Genomic DNA, 25,278 nt, shown 5'->3' on the forward strand with positions numbered 1-25,278 from the left:
AAGAAAAGCTTGCTTGTTCCCAATATATACATACAGACATACATATACATCTATACATACAATATTATCTTATTTTTAACAAGTTACAGATAAACACAACTCAAACATGTGCTTAAAGCAGGGCAAGGGTCAAAACACTTTATGTCCTTGCCAGCTGGTGACATCCTCTCACCCAATCTGGGAGCTGGGATCAACGACTGCATTACGCAAAGCAGGGCAAGAAGGGGAGACGGGTAGTTTGGCTTCTTCCCTGGGGAATATAAACGGTCCAGAGGCTCTGGGAAGGAAAGGGCTTTTAGTCAGGGACCAAGCAAGACAATGCTCCATTTACTCCCCACGCAGCACACTGTCATTCATTGGACAGTGCAGGCAAGATCTACAAGCATATAAGCAACACAGGAGTCTGGACACTCTGCAACAAAACAGACCTTAGAAAGTTGAAACCTTCCCAAAAAGGAAGTGTAAATCGGTATTTTCACTTTATAGGCATTAAATTCTTTGCCATGCCCTGGCCGGTTGGCTCAGTGGTAGAGCGTTGGCCTGGCATGCAGGAGTCCCAGGTTCGATTCCTGGCCAGGGCACACAGGAGAAGCGCCCATCTGCTTCTCCACCCCTCCCCCTCTCCTTCCTCTCTGTTTCTCTCTTCCCCTCCCACAGCCAAGGCTCCACTGGAGCAAAGTTTGCCCGGGCACTGAGGATGGTTCTGTGGCCTCTGCCTCAGGCGCTAGAATGGCTCTAGTTGCAACAGAGCATCACCCCTTGGTGGGCGTGCCGGGTGGATCCGTCGGGCGCATGCAGGAGTCTGTCTGACTGCCTCCCCATTTCCAACTTCAGAAAAATATTAAAAAATTAAAATAAAAAAAAATTCTTTGCCATATTAATCTTAAAGGCAATTAAGTAAATTATTTCTTTAGAAAGTTAACCCACATTGCACTACAAAGGAAGCAAAAAACAGATGTGTTTTTCTGACTTCCCTAGCACACCTTGATTTAGGAAACAGTACACTTAGTAAATGTTTGTTGAATTTCAAGTTTGTATGATTAAACTCAAAATAATTCTATTCATAAAAGACTGCATATTTTAAGTTTATCAGTTTGGTTGTTGTGAAAGCTGGACAAAAACTTCTCCCCAAAGAAGTGTTAAAAATGATGGTTCTATTCTGTAGGCTAGCCCACACAATCTATAGCAGCAAACAGTGGCTGCATTGCATTTATAGTTCTTCTGGGTCTGAAGAAGAACCGTTTTCTAAATAGCAATGTGTTTCTTAAAATTCAAGTTGCAAGAAGTTCCTATTACTCTTCCTATTTGTTTTGTATTTGTCTGATTATAATCTGTAATCTAATTATCTTTAAAATTTTTAAAAAAGATTTTATGTATTCATTTTAGAGAGATGAGAGAAGGGAGAGAGGAGGAGAGGAGCAGGAAGCATCAACTTTTTTTAAATTTTTTATTTATTCATTTTTTTTTAAGAGAGGAGAGAGAAGGAGAGAGAGAGAGACAGAGGAGAGAGAGAGAGAGAGAGAGAGAGAGAGAGAGAGAAAGGGGGGCAGCTGGAAGTATCAACTCCCATATGTGCCTTGACCAGGCAAGCCCAGGGTTTCGAACCGGCGACCTCAGCATTTCCAGGTCGACGCTTTATCCACTGCGCCACCACAGGTCAGCATCAACTTCTATATGTGTCTTGACCAGGCAAGCCCAGGGTTTCAAATTGGCGACCTCAGCATTCCAGGTGGATGCTTTATCCACTGAGCCACCACAGGCTGGGCTTTTAGTTTTTTGAAAGAGAGAGACAGGAAGGGACAGAGGGGAGGAGAAATGGGAAGCATCAACTCGTAGCTGCTTCACTTGAGTTATTATTGATTGCTTCTCATATGAGCCTTGATGGGGCGGGGCCTCAAAATGAGCCAAAGACCCCTCGCTCAAGCCAGAAACCTTGGGCTCAAACCAGTGACCTTGAAATCATATTAATGATCCTTCACTCAAGCCGGCAACCTCAGGGTTTTGAATTGGGGCACTCAGTGTCCTGGGCCGATGCTCAAATCAACTGTGCCACCACTGGTCAGGGTCTATTTATTTATTTAAACTCTAACCCACTTATGTTTTCTCATGGACAGGTATTTTCAATTTGTTTCATGTGATATCTATCCCATACCAGACATTCTATTATGAAATATTTTGGTTGCTGATTCAAAGCATATGAATGAATGGGCAAAAGCAGAACAAAAATATCCAAAAGATGGATGTGTAATTGTGATCCAACATTCTCTGCTCAGTCCTTGTGCCCTGACGCAGGACAAGTAGATAAATGGATGAAATACCAGAGCAACTTTACAACTGTAAAATTTACCTGTGACATCAAATACCTAAAACTTTTTTGAAAATGTTTAGTTGTGTTTTCTTATCATAAATGATATCACATGATTTCTTTGGGAGTCCTTAAATGAGTATTTCCAACAGCCTTCTAGAGGCAGCCAAAAGCGGTGAGAAGCAGGACAGAGTGCCCATGCTGTGTGGGTGGTTAGCAACATTAACATCACTTAACTGAGAGATTACGTGTAGTCAGTGTGAATTAAGAAAATTCCTCCCATGGACATGTGAACAGTTTATCAGCAATAATAAAAGCCAGTAATTCTTGAGCACTGTGTCAGTGTCTGTGCTAAGAGGCTTAAAGCCCACTGTGAACCTACATGACTGACAGGATGAGGACACAGGAGATGTGACCGCACCTCCACAGGCCTGGTTTGCACTGACCACTGGTCAGTGCTTGAATGGGCCACCTGAGAGACTGACATCTGAAGGGGAAATGACCATAACAGGATCACAGTGAAAGCAGGCTGACTTCAGCATGCCTAGTTTCAAAACAACAGCCTTACTTAGAAAACTACTCACATGGCTCGTGCCAAAGCAAGTGTGCTAATGCACCTGTACCTCACTAAACACCAAGGGCTAGCTTTTCTTTAAAAATTTTTAAAAACATTTATTCATTTTAGAGAGATGAAGGGGGGAGAGAGAGAGAGAGTAAGAGAGAAGAGGGGAGGAGCATCAACTCCCATATGTGCCTTGACCGGGCAAGCCCAGGGATTCGAACCAGTGAACTCTGTATTCCAGGTCGACGCTTTATCCACTGCACCACCACAGGTCAGGCTACATTTATTTTATTTATTTATTTATAGACAGAGAGTCAGAGAGAGGGATAGATAGGGACAGACAGGAACGGAGAGAGATGAGAAGCATAAATTCTTTATTGTGGCATTTTAGTTGTTCATTGATTGATTTCTCATATGTGCCTTGACAATGGGGCTACAGCAGACCGAGCAAGCCCTTGTTCAAGCCAGCGACCTTGGGTCCAAGCTGGTGAGCTTTTGCTCAAAGCAGATGAGCCCGCGCTCAAGCTGGCGACCTCGGGGGTCTCTGCATCCCAGTCCTACACTCTACCCACTGCGCCACCGCCTGCTCAGGCTAGCTTTATTTTTTTATAGAGTAAAGCTGATATAATAGAAAGACTACAGTAGTAACAATCAGTAAATAAAATTAATTTTAAAATGAAAAAAAAACTATTAAAATAAACTGTATTGCCTTGGCAAGAAAAATACATTTGATGAGCCTTTAAAACATCATCAAACGGCCCTGGTGTGTTGACGTCCCGGGTTCGAACCCAGGTCAGGGCACACGTAAGAAGCAACCATCTGCTTCTCTGTCCCCCTCCTCTCACCTTTCTCTCTGTCTCTCCCTTGAGCAGCCAGTGGCTGGACTGGTTTGAGTGTTGGCCCCAGGACGCTGAGGATAGCTCAACTGACTTCAGCGCTGGCCCCAGACAGGGGTTGCTGGGTGGATCCTAGTCAGGGTGCATGCATAAATCTTTCTCTATCCTCCTTCCTCTCACGTAAAAACAAAACAAAACATCACCTAACATGTTCAACGTAGAACACTGAAAACAGTTGAAAATGAACTTGTCGGCCCTGGCCGGTTGGCTCAGCGGTGGAGCGTCGGCATGGCGTGCGGGGGACCCAGGTTTGATTCCCGGCCAAGGTGCATAGGAGAGGTGCCCATTTGCTTCTCCACCCCGCCCCCTCCTTCCTCTCTGTCTCTCTCTTCCCCTCCTGCAGCCAAGGCTCCATTGGAGCAGGGGTGGCCCGGGCGCTGGGGATGGCTCCTTGGCCTCTGCCCTGGGTGCTGGAGTGGCTCTGGTCGCAGTGGAGCGACGCCCCGGAGGGGCAGAGTGTTGCCCCCTGGTGGGCAGAGCATCGCCCCTGGTGGGCGTGCCAGGTGGATCCCGGTTGGGAGCATGCGGGAGTCTGTCTGACTGTCTCTCCCTGTTTCTGGCTTCGGAGAGATACGGAAAAAAAAAAAAAAAAAGAAAATGAACTTGTCTAAGACATATGGTGGTTTAAACTTCTACACAATTTTTATCAGCCAAGATCACTTTCATACTGGAATTCAGTACAAACACTCACATATATAAGAAAAAGTTTAATATATTTGAGGCTAAAAATGGAAATTAATGTCCTTTCAGAAGTTAGCATAGATCCAGGCATCCTATAGCTCACTGGTATTTTAGTTAAAGAATAAGATATATACATATGGGAGAGGAAAAAGCAACAATCTGCCTAAGAAGTGATTTGTGCAGAGAGAATGCTCAGTGTATCTAATTTATGGCTCATGCATCTGTTTTAAGGGTGAGAAAGTTGTTGCATTTATTGCCTTCACTGAAAGTAAAAATACGACCACTAGTGTTGGGCACTCAACCACCCCAAAATTTCGCTGTTATTGAAAACTCACTCTCACTTCATCTGTAACTAAAAAAGAAAATCCCGATATTAAAATTATGGCTCCTACTTATGTGGTGTGGTGCTGAGGCTGTGTCCTTAACAACAGGACAATACTTTCAGGAGGAAAGTGTTGCAATGACTAATCCTGTCAGAAGTAACGAGGCCCAATCGGGTAAGAAGTTGTCAGACCCAACAAAGATGGCATCTGCAGGTAGAACCCAGACAGGCGATGGCATCAAAGAAATTCAACAACTCTTAAAACTATCTGCAGAGTGAACTGCATCTTGTATGAAAGGAAACAAGAGCAGGTGCATAGACACAAAGTGAGGGGACAGACCTTTGTCTTCACAGCCTCTTAAAAAGTCTGATTGTCAACCCTGGCCAGACAGTGCAGTTGGCTAGAGCACTGTCCCGACATGCTGACAGGTTGTGGGTTCGATCCTCAGTCAGGGAACAAACAGGCATCAACCAGCCTGGCCTATGGTGGCACAGTAGACAGTGTCAACCTGGAATGCTGAGGTGCCCGTTCAAAACCCTGGGCTTGCCTGGTCAAGGCACATACAAGAAGCAATTACTGAGTTGATGTTTCCTGCTCTTCCCCCTGCCTTTCTCTCTCTCTCTTTCCTATGTCTAAAATCAATCAAATTTTTTTTCTTTTTTCTTTTTACAGAGACAGAGAGAGTCAGAGAGAGGGATAGATAGGGACAGGAACGGAAAGAGATGAGAAGCATCAATCATTAGTTTTTCATTGCGACACCTTAGTTTTTCACTGATTGCTTTCTCAGATGTGCCTTGAGCGCGGGCCTTCAGCAGTCCAAGTAACCCCTTGCTCGAGCCAGCGACCTTGGGTCCAAGCTGGTGAGCTTTTGCTCAAACCAGATGAGCCCGTGCTCAAGCTAGAGACCTCAGGGTCTCGAACCTGGGTCTTCTGCATCCCAGTCTGACGCTCTATCCACTGCACCACCGACTGGTCAGGCAATAAATATAATCTTAAAAACAAAAAAAGTAATCAACCAATGGTGGCATGAATAGGTTGAACAACAAATTGATGTCTCTTTTTTTTTTTTTGTATTTTTCTGAAGCTGGAAATGGGGAGAGACAGTCAGGCAGACTCCCGCATGCGCCCGACCGGGATACACCCGGCACGCCCACCAGGGGGCGATGCTCTGCCCACCAGGGGGCGATGCTCTGCCCCTCCAGGGCGTCGCTCTGCCCGACCAGAGCCACTCTAGCGCCTGGGGCAGAGGCCAAGGAGCCATCCCCAGAGCCTGGGCCATCCTTGTTCCAATGGAGCCTTGGCTGCGGGAGGGGAAGAGAGAGACAGAGAGGAAGGAGGGGGTGGGGGTGGAGAAGCAAATGGGCGCTTCTCCTATGTGCCCTGGCCGGGAATCGAACCCGGGTCCCCCGCACGCCAGGCCGACGCTCTACTGCTGAGCCAACCGGCCAGGGCTCGATGTCTCTTTCTTTAAAAAGCAATTTTAAAAAAAGCCTGTCCCTCAGAGAATTGTACATTCTAAAGTGGGAAAGGAATCTGACAACAACTCAGAAGAATTTATAAAAAAAGGATGGGTCATGAAACACTCTTCTAGTTCTATAGACTAAAATCCGTAACATATTAGAAACTTCTAAGTCTTCCACTGACTCCTTCCTTCCTTCCTTGATTCCTCGATTCCTCCCTCCCTCCGTCCCTCTTTCCTTCCTTCCTTCCTTCCTTCCTTCCTTCCTCCCTCCCTCCCTCCCTCCCTCCCTCCTTCCCTCTCTCTCTCTGTATTTTTCTGAAGTTGGCAATGGGGAGGCAGTCAGACAGACTCCCGCATGTGCCCGACTGGGAACCACCCGGCATGCCCACTGGGGGCGATGCCCTGCCCATCTGGGGCATTGCTCTGTTGCAACCAGAGCTATTCTAGCGCCTGAGGCAGAGGCCACAGAGCCATCCTCAGTGCTCGGGCCATCTTTGCTCCAATGGAGCCTTGGCTGCGGGAGGGGAAGGGAGAGACAGAGAGGAAGGAGAGGGGGAGGGGTGGAGAAGCAGATGGGGCGCTTCTCCTGTGTGCCCTGGCCGGGCATCGAACCCGTGACTCCTGCACGCCAGGCCAATGCTCTACCACTGAGCCAATTGGTTAGAGCGATACCTTCTATTAAATCACTTTGAACTAGAAGAAACTGGATAGATTTGAAAATGTACCTGTAATAAAAGAAAATTTACCAGAACAGGCTATTTGTAAGCTATCTAGCCCAGTTGTGATACAAGTTATTAATCCAGAGACAATGTTAAAACAAGTAGACACATAGGAAACAGAAAACGCAACACTGGAATGTAAATATTTCTAGAAATTCAATGAATAATCAACATAATCTTACATAACAAGCTTTTACCTTCTAATCAATTCAGATTTAAGTGGTCTGTGGAAGAGAGAATGATAAATGCTGCAGTCTGGTCTTAAAGATAAAGGGGGAAAGAAGAGCCTTTGCCTGGGCAGTCACAGAAGTTAGTGATCACACAAAGTCATGTAACCAATGAGACCGAAAGGAAACAGAAACCTTACAGTGCAATGTAGAAAGCAAATGTGACATGGTAGACACGGTAATGTGACATGGCCAAACAATGTTCAAATTAAGAGGTCAGGGTGAAATGACAGATGATGTAAACTTATTTTCTAGATTTCTACTCCAAACCCTTATCTGCTCACCTTGCTGAATTTAGTATATACACCACTCTTCCAGAAAGAAAGAAGAAAATGCATGCAGCCCAGAAACTGTGTTCTGTACAGAATATACTTAGCTGTCATACCATCCATCTTCCCCTCTTCCACCTCTCCCCCACAAACTCACTCTTACTTCATGGTGTCTGGACCCACTTCCTCTCACTCTTCTGACTGCATTTATTTTGTAGCCCTAAGAAAGCTATATGGGTGACGTCAGAGAAATGGCGCCATAAGGAGCGATACTGATAAATCTCCCCAAAATTTCAACAAGATCTTCAACCAGAGACAGAAAAATCTATCCTAGGAGCCTCCAGAAGTCCCACACTGAACACGAAGGTATGATTGCGTGAAAAATTGACTAAATATATAATCAACCCTGAAGGAAGTAAGATGAAGAAAGGAACACTCCGCCTTCCTCGCTAACCTAAGTAAAGGCTTCTTTCACTTGGAACTGAGAGAACAGGAACTAAGGCAGGCAAAGGGTGTGAATAGAACCAGGCTGTGGCACAAACGTCCGAGCCAGGCTGTGGCACGGCCATCCAAGCCGAGGAAAAACTGTGCTGTGGCAACCCAGTCAACACAAGCTAACGCTCGCGTCAAACCCAGACAAAGAAAGGCAAGTGCGGCAGCCACTGGCCCCTATCTCCTGCTGGTCGGCGAGCGCGGATAGTGGGCGAGAGATTCCTCCTAACACCTCAGGAGTGGGTGCCCGTGTTCCTGGACAGAGGGGCAGAGTCAGAGGCCTTTGCGTGGGCTGTAATGAGAGTCTTGGTGCCGCTCCTGTACCCTGAAATGTGGCACGCGGGAGCGAAATTCCCTACGTTTGAACTTCTCCAGGTGGGCAGGGTGCCTCACCCAAGGCGAGAGGCGGCCGGTGAGCACGGATAGTGGGCGAGAGATTCCTCTGAGCACCCCGGGAATGGGCACCCGTGTTCCCGGACAGAGGGGCAGAGTCAGAGGCCTTTGCGTGGGCTGTGACCGGAATTTCAGTGTCACCCCTGCGTCCTGAAGAGTGACGCGCTAAAGCGAGATTCCCTACGCTCGAACTTCTCCGGGCGGGTAGGGCGCCTCACCCAGCCGTACAAGTTAACAGACCCGAGAAGGACTAGCTTAACCCCCAGTCTGCTCGCCTCCCAACTGACCTATGCGACCCTAACTGACAAGATCTCTCTTGGGTCAGCGATCTAAGACAAGTGGGGTGATATTTTTTAGTGCCTCTTGTTATGCTATGCATGTAGGAGTGGGGACAACCTATGATTGGCAGAGCTTTCATACTCAGGGCTATATGTTAAAAAGAGGGATTTGGCAGCTTGTAAGTCCTCCTGTTTTGCAAATAGAGACTAGGGTATCGTCTACCCAGCCAAAACAGGTTACAAAGTGCCAGAAGCCTAGGGAAAGAGGTCCCACAGAGTGCTGAGGAATTGGGGACACACCTAAAGGTGCATAGAAAGGCACCTTGAAAACAACTGGCTCCCAGCCCCGCCTGATTATGCTAGTGGCCCTGACTGATTGAGCCTTACCCAGAGCCCTGCGCTGAGTGGAGATAGAGTGGGGATTTGCCAGCTCTTTGAGCCTCTTAACTCTACAGGCAGAGGCAGCAGCAACCCCATAGCTGGATCATCAGGCTGCTAATTCAGGAAGGAGAGACTAGGAAAGAAGCTCTGGGAAAACGGGACTCTCTCATTGTCAGAGCCTGCAAATGCTAATGAGCCTCAACTGCCAATGAGACTGAAGTCCAATATATGACATTGCCATAGAAATATATCAACTGCAAACCTCTACCTAAGCGTGCCACAGGGGCTGAACCCAGGATAGAGTCACAGACCAGGAAGAGGGAGAGAAAAGAAAAAGCAAGAAGATAACCTCTCAAAATCAAGAATAATCCACAGACTTTATAACCTATCCCATTTTATTATATTTGTTCATTTGTTTCTCTTATCTTCTTGTCTTGATTATTATCTTCTCCTTCCAAATTGGTCATTTAATTCTCTGCTGGTCTTACTCTCTCCTCTCCTTGAATGACACTACCCATAAATGTTACATCTCCCATTATCTTTTTCCTTTCTCTCTATGAGGGTTGCACTCTAAAACCCTTAACTCTCTCTCTCCTTTTGTTCTTTTTTCTTCTTTTTGTGTTTTCCTCTGTTTTTCTCCCTCTATATTAGTTTCTTCTTTTCTACTTTCCTTTTCCTCTCATTCAATCCTCAATCACGAACAAATTATTTTATTTGGGACTCAAATTTTTCTTTGTGGTGCTTTGGGTGTTTTGATTTTTACTTCGCTTTTTAACTCATTAGCAGTGTTCCCAACCCTGGCTCTCCATTTTATCTAGTTTTTGCTCCACTAAATACAATAGTGATTTTTAAAATTTTTTCCCGTTTTTCCTGTTTCCCTCTTATTCCTCTCATTATATCTCTTAGTCAACCATCACCTAAAAGCAAATCATTTTATTCTTGACCCAAATTTTTTCCTTTTTTGCATTTTGTGGGTCCATACCCCCTTTTTTTTTGCCCATTTATCACTTCTCCCCAACTCAGGCCCTCCGTTATAAGTAGTTTTTGTTCTATTTAGCACAATATAATTCACAGTTCACCATAATTTTTTGTCAAGAAGGAGGGGAGAGGAGAGAAGAGGAAAAAAAAAAGAGGAAAATAATTTTTAAAAAACTTTTTATTCTTTATTAATTCTCAGTACTATCAACAAAACCACCCTCAGATGCCATTAAGGAAAAGGAAATTGAATAGCATGGATACAAAAGACAGAGGTAGCACAGATAGATGAGGAAAAATCTATGGAGAAAAAAATTAATATATTGGAAACCTTGGAGCTAAATAACAGAGAATTTAAAATAGAAATCCTAAAAATACTCAGAGATATACAAGAAAACACAGAAAGGCAGTTTAGGGAGTTCAGAAAACAACTCAACGAACACAAAGAATATATTACCAAGGAAACTGAAACTATAAAAACAAATCAAACAGAGATGAAAAACTCAATTCACGAGCTGAAAAACGAGATAACAAGCTTAGCTAATAGAACAGGTCAGATAGTAGGTAGGATTAGTGAAATAGAAGACAAGCAACTTGAGGCACAACAGAGAGAAGAAGAAAGAGACTCAAAAATTAAAAAAAATGAGAAAGCCCTACAGGAATTGTCTGACTCCATCAAAAAGACTAACATAAGAATAATAGGCATATCAGAGGGAGAAGAGAGAGAAAATGGAATGAAGAACATATTCAAACAAATAATAGATGAGAACTTCCCAAGCCTGTGGAAAGAACTAAAGCCTCAAATTCAAGAAGCAAACGGAACACCGAGTTTTCTTAACCCCAACAAACCTACTCCAAGGCACATCATAATGAAAATGGCACAAACCAACGACAAAGAAAAAATTCTCAAGGCAGCCAGGGAAAAGAAGAATACAACTTATAAAGGAAGACCCATTAGATTATCATCGGATTTCTCAACAGAAACTCTACAAGATAGAAGAGAGTGGACCCCAATATTTAAAGTCCTGAAAGAGAGGAACTTTCAGCCAAGAATACTATACCCATCAAAGCTATCCTTTAAATATGAAGGAGAAATAAAAACATTCACAGACACAGAAAAGATGAGGGAATCTATCATCAGAAAACCCCCACTCCAGGAAATTACTAAAGGGGGTTTTCCAACCAGATACAAAGAATAAATCAAAACAAAACCACAAGTAAAAGCTCCACCAAGAACACAATAAACCAAATTTAAACTGTGATAACAAAAAGCTGTATGGTGACCCTCTGCTTACTGACATATCACCACGTTAGTACTTTAAGTCATGCTTATCCTATGTATGCTTGCCTCTCCATCAGATGAAACTCATTCAGAAGCCTGCACCCAGTTCCTTGGCGGTTCTCAAGCAGGTCTCTTTTAGGGTGGAGACTATGTTAACACTCGCCCACCTGGCACACCGTTGACCTGTAACTGGAGGCTCACCCACCCCACCTCATAATCTATGTCCTCTGGAAACACAGGTCCCTGCTTCCCCTTTCAGGCTTAATCAGTGATTCATGTGCACAAAATAATCCTGACTTCACTATCTACACTTAAACCACAGTTCCTATCTGCCTCCTTTAGGAAAGCTCCCTGGTTTAACACAGTGCTGGCCAGGAGAATAAGCTCTGGACAAGAGGAATTTAGAATTCTAATATCTTGTTAAAAATTCACATTCAAATGTACCTTACCGTTAGAGAATACTTACCATTATTATTTGAAGTCTGATTATAAAAACTGAGAAGTGAACAACATGCTTCCATTTCCCTTGGGAAAACAAACGTCTTACACATAGGTAAGATTTCCTACCTGCTTTCTTTGCCGTTCTGAATTACTGAATGTCTGTCAGCTGTAGTTCTTTCACTGCAAACGTAAGTATTTCGCCGCGTCATTCCGCCAGATGCTGTATTACTCTATTAAAAACAAAAGGGCATTTTTGTCTTAAACTATTTTCTAAGTATAGTGTAATCAGAAAAATAACTCTCCTGAGTAAACATGAATACCCAGTCTTTTAATATACCTACACTAAAATAACAGTAGTGGCCAAAAGAGCAGAAAGGGGGTAAAGGCAGCAGCTCTGCCCACCCTCCTGGCAGAGAGGATCAGAAGCGGCTGTGAAAAGCTGGCTACACTAATCCAGAAAGTGGTAACTCATAGATTAAAGTAGGATAATAGAGATCCACTAATTTAAAAGCTTATATATATAATATATATTAATATATGTTATATATATTAATATATTGTATTATATATATTATCTATCTAACTATTTATCTATCTATCTATATTTTTTTTCCCCTGTGAGACAGAGAGAGAAACAGAAAGAGGAACAGATAGAGAAAGACAGGAAGGGAGAGAGATGAGAAGCATCACTTCTTTGTTGTGGCACCTTAGTTGTTCAATGATTGCTTTCTCATATGTGCCTTGATGGGGGAGAGGGGGGATACAGAAGAGTGACTCCTTGCTCAAGCCAGAGACCCTGTACTCAAGTCAGCGACCTTGGGCTTCAAGCCAACCACCTCTGGGCTCCAGCCAGTGACCAAGAGGTCATGTCTATGATCCTATGCTCAAGCCAGTGATCCTGTGGTTGAGCCGGCGACCTCAGAGTTTTAAACCTGGGTCCTCTGGGTCCCAGTCCAATGCCCTATCCACTGTACCACTGCCTGGTCAGGCTAAAAGCTATTATTTTCAAAGTAAAAAAATTAAAAAGAAAATATTTTTAAAAAGTATTATAAATATAAGGCAAATATACAAATAAAAAGAAAGATGTAAACATTAAAGAGTTTAAACTATTTGGAAAAATATAGGGGTAAAACGGCATGACTCTAGTTTTGACAAGAGTCATAAATATGGCTTACCAAGAGCACGAGTAACAAAAGAAAAAAATGATAATAAATTAGACTTTATCAAAACTTGTACAGCAAAGGACATTATCAAGAATGTGAATAGAGCCTGACCAGGTAGTGGTGCAATGGATAGAGCGTCAACCTGGGATACTGAAGTCCCAGGTTCCAAAGCCTGAGGTCACTGGCTTGAGTGTGGGATCATAGACATGGCCTCATGGTCACTAGCTTGAGGAAGAGGTCACTGGCTCAGCTGGAGCCCATACCCCACCATCACGGCACGTATGAGACGCAACCAATAAACAGCTAAGGTGCTGCAACTAGGAGTTGATGCTTCTCATCTTTCTCCCTTCTTATCTGTGTCTCTCACTAAAAAAAAAAAAAGAATGTGAAAAAACCTATGGAATTAGGAGAAATGTTTGCAAATCAAATATTTTGTAAAGGTTGAATATCTGGACTACATAAATAAAAATTCTTACAACTCAACCAAAAAGTGACAGACAATTGAATTTAGAAATGAGCAACAGACTTGAATAGATATTTCTTTAAATAAGGCATCTAAATGGCCAACAAGCACATGAAAAGACGCTAATTAGCACAGGTCACTAGGGAAATGTAAATCTAAACCACAATGAGGTACCACTGCACACCCATTAGGACAACAGTAATGACAAACAGAAACTAAGTGTTGGCAAGGATGTGGAGAAACAGGGACTCTTCACATATGATAGGAATGAAAAATGGTACAGCCACTGGGGAAAACTTGGGCGGTGCCTTAAAAAGCTAAATACGGAAATTACCTTGTGACCCAGCAATTTCATTCCTAAGTTAAACCCAAGAAAAATGAAAGCTAAGTCCATGTAGAAATTTATACATAAATGTTTATAGTAACATTAATAACTAAAACTAGAAACAAGCAAAATGTCTATTAAGGAAAAACTGTTGCTTGTTAAAAGGAATGAAGAACTGTCACAGGCTACAACTCAGATGAACTCTGAAAACCTGATGCTCAGTGAGAGAAGCTGGTCACAAAAGGCTGCATATCATCTGAGTCCAATTACAGAAAACGTCAGCACGTGACACTCCATCGGGTGAGCTGTTAGGGGCTGGTAGAAGGGCTCTGGACAGAGAAGACTTAATGGGCACTGAAGTTTCGTGTTGCCCTGCGGTGCTGAGTTTTAAAAGCAGCAAGAGTCTGACCTGTGGAGGCGCAGTGCATAAAGCGTCAACCTGGAACACTGAGTCGCTGGTTTGAAACCCTGGGCTTGCCTGGTCATCAAGGCACATATGGGAGTTGATGCTTCCTGCTCCTGCTTCTCCCCCTTCTCTCTCCCTCTCCCTCCCTCTTCCCACTTCTCTGAAAATTAAATTAATAAAAGTCCTTAAAAAAAAAGTTATTAAAAAAAATAAAAAGCAGAGAAAGGTGGGTGGTGGCACTATACTGTGACTGTACTAGATGCCAATGAGCAGTATGCTTCAAAATGGTTAATTATATGTCATGTGAATTTCACATCAATTTTTGTTTTTAATTTCACATCAATTTTTTAAAAAGCCTAATACTTTCAAAATTAAAAAGCAAAGAATGAGGGCCCTGGCCAGTTTGCTCAGTGGTAGAGCGTCGGCCTGGCGTGCAGAAGTCCCGGGTTCGATTCCCAGCCAGGGCACACAGGAGAAGCGCCCATCTGCTTCTCCACCCCTCCCCCTCTCCTTCCTCTCTGTCTCTCTCTTCCCCTCCTGCAACCGAGGCTCCATTGGAGCAAAGACGGCCCGGGCGCTGGGGATGGCTCCTTGGCCTCTTCCCCAGGCGCTAGAGTGGCTCTGGTCGCGACAGAGCGACACCCCGGAGGGGCAGAGAGCATCGCCCCCTGGTGGGCGTGCCAGGTGGATCACAGTTGGGCGCATGCGGGAGTCTGTCCGACTGTCTCTCCCCGTTTCCAGCTTCAGAAAAAAAAAAAAATTTAAATAAATCAGAATAAAATTAAAATTTAAAAAAAAAAGCAAAGAATGAGGCCCTGGCCAGTTGACTCAGTGGTAGAACATCAGCCTGGCGTGCAGGAGTCCCGGGTTCGATCCCCGGCCAGGGCACACAGGAGAAACGCCCATCTGCTTCTCCACCCCTCCCCCTCTCCTTCCTCTCTGTCTCTCTCTTCCCTTCCTGCAGCCAAGGCCCCATTGGAACAAAGTTGGCCCGGGTGCTGAGGATGGCTCCTTGGCCTCTGCCTCAGGCACTAAAATGGCTCTGGTTGCAAAAGAGCAACGCCCCCTGGTGGGCAGGCTGGGTGGATCCCGGTCGGGCACATGCAGGAGTCTGTCTGATTGCCTCCCCATTTCCAACTTCAGGAAAATTAAAAAAAAAGCAAAAAAATTAAAAAAAGCAAGGAATGAGAGTTGTAACTTAGGAATTTAATCAGGTAAATAGCCACCTTTAATACAACACGAACAGACCATGTACAGAAAACTCCAAAGACTAATGGGAGAAAACAAAAATACACCTTTTTCCTTTATGGATAATCTAACATGGCTGATTTGAAAGGCTTGGATATATTTTCGAAAGGGTGGTGCAGAGATGAGTAGGGAGATAGGGAGGGAGAGTGATTACGGCAGAGAACAAGGTTCTTACCTTCCTTTGGCAACTGTCACCAAAAGTTGGAAGTTGAACTTAAATTGCAGGATAAAGAATGACAATCCAATTTTATGGCTTTAGGAAGCCAAAAGAAAAAACATTTTCACACAGGGTTTGCTGGAATAAAGTCCAAGGTCAGAGGACAAGCAGACAAACCCCTCTGGGCTCTTTTATTAAGCAACCATCCCAGAGGGCGCAGATAAGCCTCCCTACCTGGTCCTCACTGCAGGGTCTTTGGGGTGGAGGAGGGCTGTGTCATTGTTCAGTTTGTAGGGAAGAGAGTGGTCACAGAATATCCTTAGGATTGCTCATTCTCTGTGATTTCTTTCTAAAATTACTTTAGGAGCGCTAGAATTAATTACTACATTTGGTAAGCTAGGATACGTTCAATCAATGGAAAAGTTTCTGAAGCTGAACAGAATCTATTTAATTTTTTTTTTTTTGTATTTTTCTGAAGCTAGAAACGGGGAGAGACAGTCAGACAGACTCCCGCATGCGCCTGACCGGGATCCACCCAGCACGCCCACCAGGGGGCGACGCTCTGCCCACCAGGGGGCGTTGCTCTGCTGCGACCAGAGCCACTTTAGCACCTGGGGCAGAGGCCAAGGAGCCATCCCCAGCGCCTGGGCCATCTTTGCTCCAATGGAGCCTCGGCTGCAGGAGGGGAAGAGAGAGAGAGGAAGGAGAGGGGGAGGGGTGGAGAAGCAGATGGGCGCTTCTCCTGTGTGCCCTGGCTGGGAATCAAACCCGGGACTTCTGCACGCCAGGCCGATGCTCTAACACTGAGCCAACCGGCCAGGGCCCAGATTCTATTTAATTTAATAAATACTAATTATTCACTGTGGAGATTTTGTTAAGGGTAGGGATTAAGATGTGGACCTCAGGTCAGAGGTTAATTTGAGGGAATTACCTAGCTTTTCTTCCTTTTCTTCACCTTAAAACGTAGCTAATACAAGCAAGAGCACCTAGCATAGTTCCTGGCACAGGGTGAAGATAGAGTCAGAGTTCTTCATCATCAGAACTCTGAAAGTGGAGTGCAAAGCCCTGCCCCAGGCCCACAGTCAGAGCCCTAGGGCCCCATATGTGGTCCCCAGGGCCCCATATGTGGTCCCCTGACTGTGCTGTCAGGTTTAGTTTCCTTTCCTATTAGACGATGAGGTCTCTCCATCTCTCTGCCTTTAACACAGTCGAACTCTCAGCAAATGTTTGTGGAGTAGCTAGAACCACCCTTTAACATAAAGGGTCTGATAACTCATCTCATGGGCAGATGAGCACATAGGGGCATTTCACCCTCCAGTCCCCAGGATGCTCTAAAGGTCGACAGAACTCACACTGGGGACAGCGGAGCCTGTCTTGCGTTCAGGAATGTCTGCCTTGTTGGGGTTGCTCGCGTTCCCCAGCATGGGGCTGGCTGGAGCGATCCCCTTTCCTGCACTGCTGCCCGACCTCCGGGAGGGAACGCCGTCTTCTTTCAGGTCATTATCTGCGGTGCTGGTCTGACTCCTTTTTGGATATGCCACAATGGAAGGAATAGCTGGTCCAGCTAAAATAAAGAGTTCACTCTTTAAGTCAGAATATAGTTTTACATTTTATTCTGTGAAAATAAACATTGTGTAAGATGACCTAAGATTGCCATTCATTTAATACATTAAAAAACAACAACGAAGAACCCCTTGAAAATCTGACAACAATCACCATTTTTAGAAAAACGTATACCCACACAGGGGGCTTCTCACATGTAAGCAGCTGTGATTCTGCAGAAGCGGGCCTATAGAAAGCCCTCGCGTCTAAAGGCAGGAACAAGGGACAGATGAAAGGAGGGGAGGGCAGCTCAGAGTGGGCCTGGCTACATGCTCGGCTGCTGCCCTTGTGCTCAGTGGATGCACGTTAGTAGACCTGCATGGAACTTACCCCATCTCTAGCACTGAAAGAACAGTGGCAGAGGCATAATCAAATCTTCCTTTTGCTGACCACTATCTTCTTCCCCATAAAAAAAATAAAAAGCATGGAACTGGGTCAGTGACTTCCCATATGCATGGATTTCTGGAAATACTTTCTTATGAACTTCCCTCCAAGAGGGAAGGATGATGATTATTATAAAAAGACTACACCAAGAGGAAATGGGCAGGTTAGTGGACAGACCAACAGGACCAGCAACCAGATGTCCTGGGTGACCCACGTCTGGGCAACCTCAAGGGACTCGGTGAGCTCTCTTGACTTATTTCCTTACTGATAAAATGTGGTTTTAGTGAATGAATGACACCATGTCTAAAGCTCTTTTTAAGTCTAAAATTTTCTGAGCCATGAAAAAGAGGCATTACCAATTCAGATGGAATCCATGTTTTTAAGAAATAATTTATTTTTTAAAAATTTTTTAAATTTACTTATTCATTTTAGAGAGGAGAGGGAGAGAGAGAGAGAGGAGAGACGGGGGGTGGGGGGCTGGAAGCATCAACTCCCATATGTGCCTAGACCAGGCAAGCCCAGGGTTTCAAACCGGCGACCTCAGCATTTCCAGGTCGACGCTTTATCCACTGCGCCACCACAGATCAGGCCAAGAAAGAATTTATTAAGATAGTCACTAGAGTTAGGAGAAAACGCCACTACTAGCTTTCTTCTGGGATTTAGTAGCAAATCCTAACTTGGATGGTTTTAGAGCAATATGTGGGCATTTTGCTAATTGCCCTACAGTCCACAGGCATTGAAAACCTTTCCTGTTAACAACCAAGATGAACACAAAAGAGACCCAGGTCTACAAATGTTATGAGCACAAATCCTGGAGTCAAGCTCCAGTTCCAAGCTCTCAACAAATTTTCCACAGATTCTGGTGCCAAGCTCTCAGTTATATTCTCAAAAGGCAGACATATAGGTCAGTGTTACAAGCAGATTACTGATAGTATCAGTACAATGTGCTCCTTCAGCCCAAACCATGTAGATCAGGGGTCCCCAAACTTTTTACACAGGGGGCCAGTTCACTGTCCCTCAGACTGTTGGAGGGCCGTACTATAAAAAAAAGTATGAACAAATCCCTATGCACACTGCACATATCTTATTTTAAAGTAAAAAAACAAAACAGGAACAAATACAATATTTAAAATAAAGAACAAGTAAATTTAAATCAACAAACTGACCAGTATTTCAATGGGAACTATGCTCCTCTCACTGGCCACCAATGAAAGAGGTGCCCCTTTCAGAAGTGCAGCGGGGGCCAGATAAATGGCCTCAGGGGGCCGCATGCGGCCCGCGGGCCATAGTTTGGGGACCCCTGATGTAGATAGACAGCATCACCAGGAAGAGAAATGGAAACCAAATAAAGTGTCGTTACTTTTGGTACAAAACCAAAGCTGTCCACACCTGGAATGTTCTGTGCAGTTCTAAGTTCCAGATGAAAAAATGGATATGGATAATGTCCAGAGAAGAGAAGTAAACTGAACGAAAGAGAAATGGATGTTCCATGTGAGGATGTATCTTTAAAAGTTAGGACCAGGCCAACATAGATTTGGTTCCTGAATCTTAGAATACTGAACTTAAAGGAAATACTTGCAACATTAACATTCAGTTACAGTTAAACACGCCCACACAGTAGTCTCTGGATATAACACAGGGGACTGCCTTGAAGGTAGATCCCCACTTCTCACTTGAGAAAAAAAAAGAAAGATAAACATACCCTTTAGAGTCCTAAGTCTCATCAAAGATGCACTTGTATAATGAAACTTTTCAGGGTAAGGGTGTTTAGACACACCAATAGCTGGAATATGACACAGGTCAAATTTTAAACCAATTAAGGGAAAACTATATATTCTTCAGGGCTGCACTATCCAATATGCTAGCCACTGGCCAGATGTGGCTAGATTAATTAAACAAAACTGAAAGTCATTTCCTCCATTCAAATGCTCAATAGCCACATGTGGCTAGTGGCTACTCTCCTGGACAGCAAGGACACAGACCATTTCCAGCAGTGCAGAAAGTTTTACTAGACAGCAGAGATGGGGGAAAGTGAACAGAGAACCAGAGACTGGCACCACTGTGGCAGAGGGGGGAGTGGTCAGTTTCCCCCTCAGCAAGGCCTCACCTGTCAAAAGCCATGGAAAGTACCAAAGGGATGCAACCCGAGAGAACGTCAGTACCTAGAAGATGGCAAAAATCCAGCCCAGCCCAAGTAGACCCTATGCACTATGAGGAGGCCTTCTGTTGAGGGGAGACGCTCAGTGAGCACACCAGGATGGTCTCAACTTACCATGGTCACTGTACCGCCTCTGCTTCTGGCTTGAGGAAACACTTCGCTGTACTTTGTGGTGAGGAGACTGGCCAGTGCTGTTGTTGAGATCACTGCTTGGCCTAACCTTAGCAAGTGAAAGATTGCTGCTAGAACTGGAATCGCTAGCATCCAGCTAAGAGAAAATGAGAAAAACAGAGCAAACCACACACGAACTCAAATGGTTTATCAGGAAACTAAACTCATAACATAAAAACCTCTCATAGACAGCTAGCTAATCTACAAAGAAGCAGTATCACAATGTACAGAGATGGTAACTCTAATCTCAGGCAACAGTGCTGTTCTGACTGCTGGACAAATTCACAAAAAGATAGGTATTTATGGTCTTCTTTCTAGGCTTTGAGATAACTTTTTTTTTTTTTTGTATTTTTCTGAAGCTGGAAATGGGGAGAGACAGTCAGACAGACTCCCGCACGCGCCTGACTGGGATCCACCCCGCACGGCGTGCGAGGCTCTGCCCATCAGGGGGCGATGCTCTGCCCCTCTGAGGCATCGCTTTGTCGTGACCAGAGCCACTCCAGCGCCTGGGGCAGAGGCCAAGGAGCCATCCCCAGGGCCCGGGCCATCTTTGCTCCAATGGAGCCTTGGCTGTGGGAGGGGAAGATAGAGAGGAAGGAGAGCAGGAGGGGTGGAGAAGCAGATGGGCGCCTCTCCTGTGTGCCCTGGCCGGGAATTGAACCTGGGACTTCTGTACGCCAGGCCGACGCTCTACCACTGAGCCAATTGGCCAGGGCCTAGGCTTTGAGATAACTTAAAATGCTCTAATTACTTCATCTGATACTTTACATCATTTTTAAACTATGAATAGCTATCGGTTAATTTATGAAAGCCAAATTTTTGACAATATTACCATTAAGGTTATTAATCTTAAAACAGAAGCTCATATAGGTCATAAGAGTTCATAAGAGTTAGATTTATTTGTGGGTAAACTAAAGAATGATATATCAAATGTTATATATATTTAAAAAGTAGAAACTAAAAAATACTATGCATAAACTGATCATTTCCATACAGGATATTTTAGTTTTGTCTCTGATTACTCTTACCTCTGAAGATTTTCTTCCCAGCAACAAATATGTAGCTGTGATTTCATCGTATTTCATTTTACTAAGAGATTCTTGAATTTCTTCTTGTGAATATCCCATTCCCACCATAATATCTAAAAGAAGGGCACAATACAGTTGTATGTTTTGCTGGATAAGAAATCACTGTGTTATAGGGTAAATAATTTCCTTCGTTTGATCCAAAAGATCACAAATTTTCTAACACAAATGGGCAGTTGGCTTATTTCTGAGCCACCGAGTGCTGTCAGAGGAAACTACAGATAAGCTGATTCATATATCTTATGCTTAACTTCCCATTATTTCCATTTTAGGCAGGTGAGTCAAAACAGAAATATGTTGCTGTGCACACACAAGCACAGGTGGGCACACAGTAATTACCTATTCTTTTCTGGTCTGAGATGTCTAGTTCTGGTTCAACAAATGGTTTAAGTTCATCCTCTTCATGCCCTGCATTGATCCACCTGTCCTTCATGATTTGCTGAAAGGTGAACTGTTCATTAGTAGCAGAAAAGAAAACATTCTGATAATCACAACATTTAGAAAAATTTACTTTCAGCATTTCATTGATTATAGCTCAAAGGATAACTTAAAAAATGTTTTTCACATCACAATTCCTGCTTTAAAAGCCCCAGGATAGTTTTCAGTATGTCAAACAAACCAAACAAAGTCCTACAAATACTGTAAAGAGTCTCCAAAGTTCTTATTTATTTTCATTTATTCGATTACCTCCAGAGTGCCTCGTTTTATTGGATTTAGCACCAGGAAACGTTTGAGAAGGTTTTCACAATCTGTGGACATGTAGAAAGGGATTCTGTACTTCCCTCTTAATACTCTCTCTCTTAGTTCCTTTGGGGAGGTAGAGTAGAAAGAAAATTAATGAGTCAATTTTGATGTTAAAAGGAACCCTTATGGCCCCATACTGACATAACATTAAAATATTAACACTCATCATTTTATAAAATCCTTTCAGTTTTCTGAAAAACCTGGATGCAACTGCTTCTTATACCTTTAGGTTCTGTCCATCGAAAGGGAGTGACCCGCTGACTAGAGTGTACAGGATGACCCCAAGGCTCCACACATCCACTTCTGGCCCGTCGTATTTCTTGCCCTGGAAGAGCTCTGGGGCTGCATATGGAGGACTACCACAAAATGTATCCAGTTTACTGCCAACAGTAAACTCATTGCTAAAACCAAAGTCAGCTATTTTAATGTTCATATCAGCATCTAACAATAGATTTTCAGCCTAGAAGGAAAAACATCAAGACAAAAATGAGATTTAACCAAAATATAATTAGAACCGTGATAGAATTAGGTATTTCATAAAAATCTTTGATAATGAAATAAAGTTAATACATCATAATGAATAAAATAAAAACACTCTTTCCAGAAAAAAATAAAGATAAATCAGAACTTCTAATTTTTTAATATTAACAACCAATAAAAGACACGAGATTCAGATTAATTCCAGTACTGATTTAAACAAAGGCTCCATAACAAACAAAGACAAAAACAACTTTTAAATAGTTTTTTTCAATTAAGAATAAGAGGCTTTTAAAAAAATGAATACTTGCTGTCAGTGGACAGCCACCAGTCATAAACCTGCAAACAGCTGCATAATAGAGATTACTGGGGGGAGTTTCCTAAATCCCACTCAAGATACAGATCAAGGAGGTCAACAACATTTCCCAGGAGCAGCCACATGCCAGGAGTGTCTGCATAGGGAATGGTGAACGAAGGTCTCTGCCCTCGAGCTCATGGCTTAGAGGGGAGAAGCAGAGACTAAGTGGCTCTCCTTTCAGACCTGTGCTGCCACAAGAAGTGTGGGGCACAGTGGCCCAGCCCTGCAAGGGACACCACTATTTCCAGAGCGGGTGAAGTCAAAGCCGCTGCCTGAAGGTTCAGTTGAATGCTTGGGATAACACCGGTTAACAAAATCCTATAGGTTTCAGACGCATAATTCTACAGCTGCCGGAAGGTTTAGTCGACAGTAATGGGTATGCTGGCCAGAGATGGTATTTTGGGCAGAACAGTCTGAAAACCCAGAAGATGAAAATGTTTTGCTCAAGAAACAAAGAGCACATGGCAGAGAGAGAGAGGGTGGGAGGAAGAGGGAGAGAGGGAGAGATGGCTGGGGATGATGCAGCCACGGCTAAATCACAAAGGCCCAGTAGAGTGATTGGTAGTCAAGAGTTTGGATTTTCAATCTCAGGGCAATGGGAAGCCAATGAAGAGCTGTTCAAGCAGGAAAATAACAATCTTATTTGTGTTTGTAAAGACTATTCTGCCTGTAATGTGGAAAACACACAGGAGGGAGAGGTAACATTGGAACCAGGGAACCAAGCAAGAAGCCAGTGTGGTAATCAAGTCCAAGATGCTGGTGGTCTCAACCAGGACAGTGGAAACAGGCACAGAAAAAAGCATGGTCAGGAGACATCAGGAACAGCAGCAAAAGCACCTGGGGACCGAATGGATGGAGCCAAGGAGAGAGGCGCCTGAATGAGAAAGAAATATTCCAGTTAGGAAGGAAGAGCTTTTGGCTGTGAACTTGCTGAGTCTGAGGTGCGCAAGGGCTGCTCAGGCGAAGGCGTTCTCCTGTCAGCTCCATGCTGACTGAGAAGAGGGGTCTGGCTCAGCAACTGACTGGGGTTGAAACCACAAAGGCAACCACGCAGCACTAGAGCAGATGCGAAGGCAGCGAGGGTGGGCTCGGAGAGGAACAGGAGCATCTGACAAGCACATGAGGAAAGAAGAAGTGAGGATCGGACTGAAGAGAGTGTGGACAGTGTTTAGAGAAATATGGCTGTGAAGGTGAGGAGAGAACAGGGTGGATCTGGAAAGGGAGCTGGGGCAAAGAGGTCTCTTTGTAAAAGATGGAACAGACTTGAGCATGCTTTGTAAATGGTGCTGGAGAGAATGCAGCTGAGAGAGAGGGAGGAAGACACAAGAGGCAACCAGAGAGTGCAGCAGTGCCTGGTGGGGAGACAGGGCCCAGAACACAGAGGCAGGGCCAGCAGAGTGCCCCGTCCTGTAACAGAGGACAGTTCTGAGAGGTGAGGGCTGGGTGCAGGTACAGCTAAGTGAGGGCCTGCTGGGAAACTGAGGGAGTTTCCGCCTTCTGTTTCTATTTTCTCTGTGAAACAGGAAACCTCACCCTATGCCAAGAGCAAGGGCAGGGGTGGAGGACTGTGAAGGAGGTCTCAAATAGTCAGTGCTGTTGACAAGACAGACACGGAAAAGGGTGCCAGGCGGCAGTGAGGACGCTGTCTGTTCAGGTGAGCATGCATGTTTCGAGATACCCATCTCTTTGCTGGTGTGACGACTTTTCTCCAGAAACCAACTATGAGCTACTTTGATGTAAAAATACTTCTAATAAACTCACTTTTCGTTATTTTTAATGCTCTTTGCTGTAATTGGATTAAAGGATTCAATGACCACACGATTTATTTTGTCCTAAGTTAACAGCACAGCCAAGCCCGTTTCTCCCTTGTGTCGCGGTGCTGGAAGCACCAAATGGATACGAACACAGCATGCTGGCGAGGGAAATGAGCTCACCTTGAGGTCTCTGTGAACGATCCTCTTCTGGTGGCAGTACTGGACCGCGGACACTATCTAGACAAGAGAGATTCAACGTTAATAGTCATCACCGGTGCAGATTCATGATTAAGATGAAAATGTGTCTCTAATGTTCACACTTGCTAAATACTCCATTACCCTCTCAATGTCTGTGTGGATGTTTAAATGTAATTTTCTTATGTTTTGAACTTTTTAGTTTGAAAAAGTTTAGGAGTGAGGGCAAGAAGAGAGGGGTACAGCAGTCCTTCCTGCTCTCTCTAGTTTAACTGGAAAGCCTGCTTCTTCTTTGGCCCTACCCCTTGGCATTCCAGTACTCGAGTGTGGTGCCACGGCCCAACAAAGCACCAGGATCTGGGGGACCCTGGCTGCCCCCCGGGCCCAAGACCAGATGGCTCAAGTGCAAACTTACCAGGCCCCTGTAATCAACTCCAAACCAACTGGCAGTTCTAGACTCTCCATGGCCAGGCTGGCTTTCCTGCTAATTACTTTCCTTCCCAGCCAGTCTGCTCCCTATAATACTCTTTTCCTTTTAGCTGATGTGGGTTCAAGGACAGTACAAGTTACTTCCTCTCAGAGGATCAGTTTCCTCTTCCTTAAAATAGGAGAATAAATGTATAATGTACGTGAACTACAGACCAAGAAAACTATTACTGCTCTGTTAGTAAGGACCATCCTACTCTCAGCAGGTGATACGCTTTCAGTCAGCTTTTCGTTAGTCCCACGATTAACACTGTGAAACAAATGTTTTGCTGAAATTTCACATTAGTGAAATTTTTGCTGAAATTACTTACTAGAAATTCTTTCAAAACTCTCCTTTTCTGGCCCTGGCCGGTTGGCTCAGCAGTAGAGTTGGCCCGGCGTATGGAAGTCCTGTGTTCAATTCCCGGTCAGAGCAC

General features: G+C 44.3%; 1 protein-coding gene across 6 annotated transcripts in view; it reads right to left on the reverse strand.

Annotated features, from left to right (window-relative positions):
- The window catches only part of MARK3 (microtubule affinity regulating kinase 3), a 108,349-nt gene that overhangs the window by 11,908 nt on the left and 71,163 nt on the right, over positions 1–25,278 (reverse strand). For all 6 annotated transcript variants that reach the window (XM_066273264.1, XM_066273265.1, XM_066273260.1 and 3 more), the window contains 8 exons: positions 24,362–24,418; positions 21,816–22,052; positions 21,536–21,655; positions 21,188–21,287; positions 20,792–20,904; positions 19,707–19,860; positions 16,801–17,012; positions 11,813–11,916 (listed from right to left, as the gene is read on the reverse strand). In XM_066273264.1, the coding sequence (XP_066129361.1) occupies positions 11,813–11,916; positions 16,801–17,012; positions 19,707–19,860; positions 20,792–20,904; positions 21,188–21,287; positions 21,536–21,655; positions 21,816–22,052; positions 24,362–24,418 (1,097 nt within the window). The remainder of the gene's footprint in view (positions 1–11,812; positions 11,917–16,800; positions 17,013–19,706; positions 19,861–20,791; positions 20,905–21,187; positions 21,288–21,535; positions 21,656–21,815; positions 22,053–24,361; positions 24,419–25,278) is intronic.

This window comes from Saccopteryx bilineata, chromosome 4 (genome assembly GCF_036850765.1).
Source record: "Saccopteryx bilineata isolate mSacBil1 chromosome 4, mSacBil1_pri_phased_curated, whole genome shotgun sequence".
In the NCBI taxonomy this organism is placed as follows: domain Eukaryota; kingdom Metazoa; phylum Chordata; class Mammalia; order Chiroptera; family Emballonuridae; genus Saccopteryx; species Saccopteryx bilineata.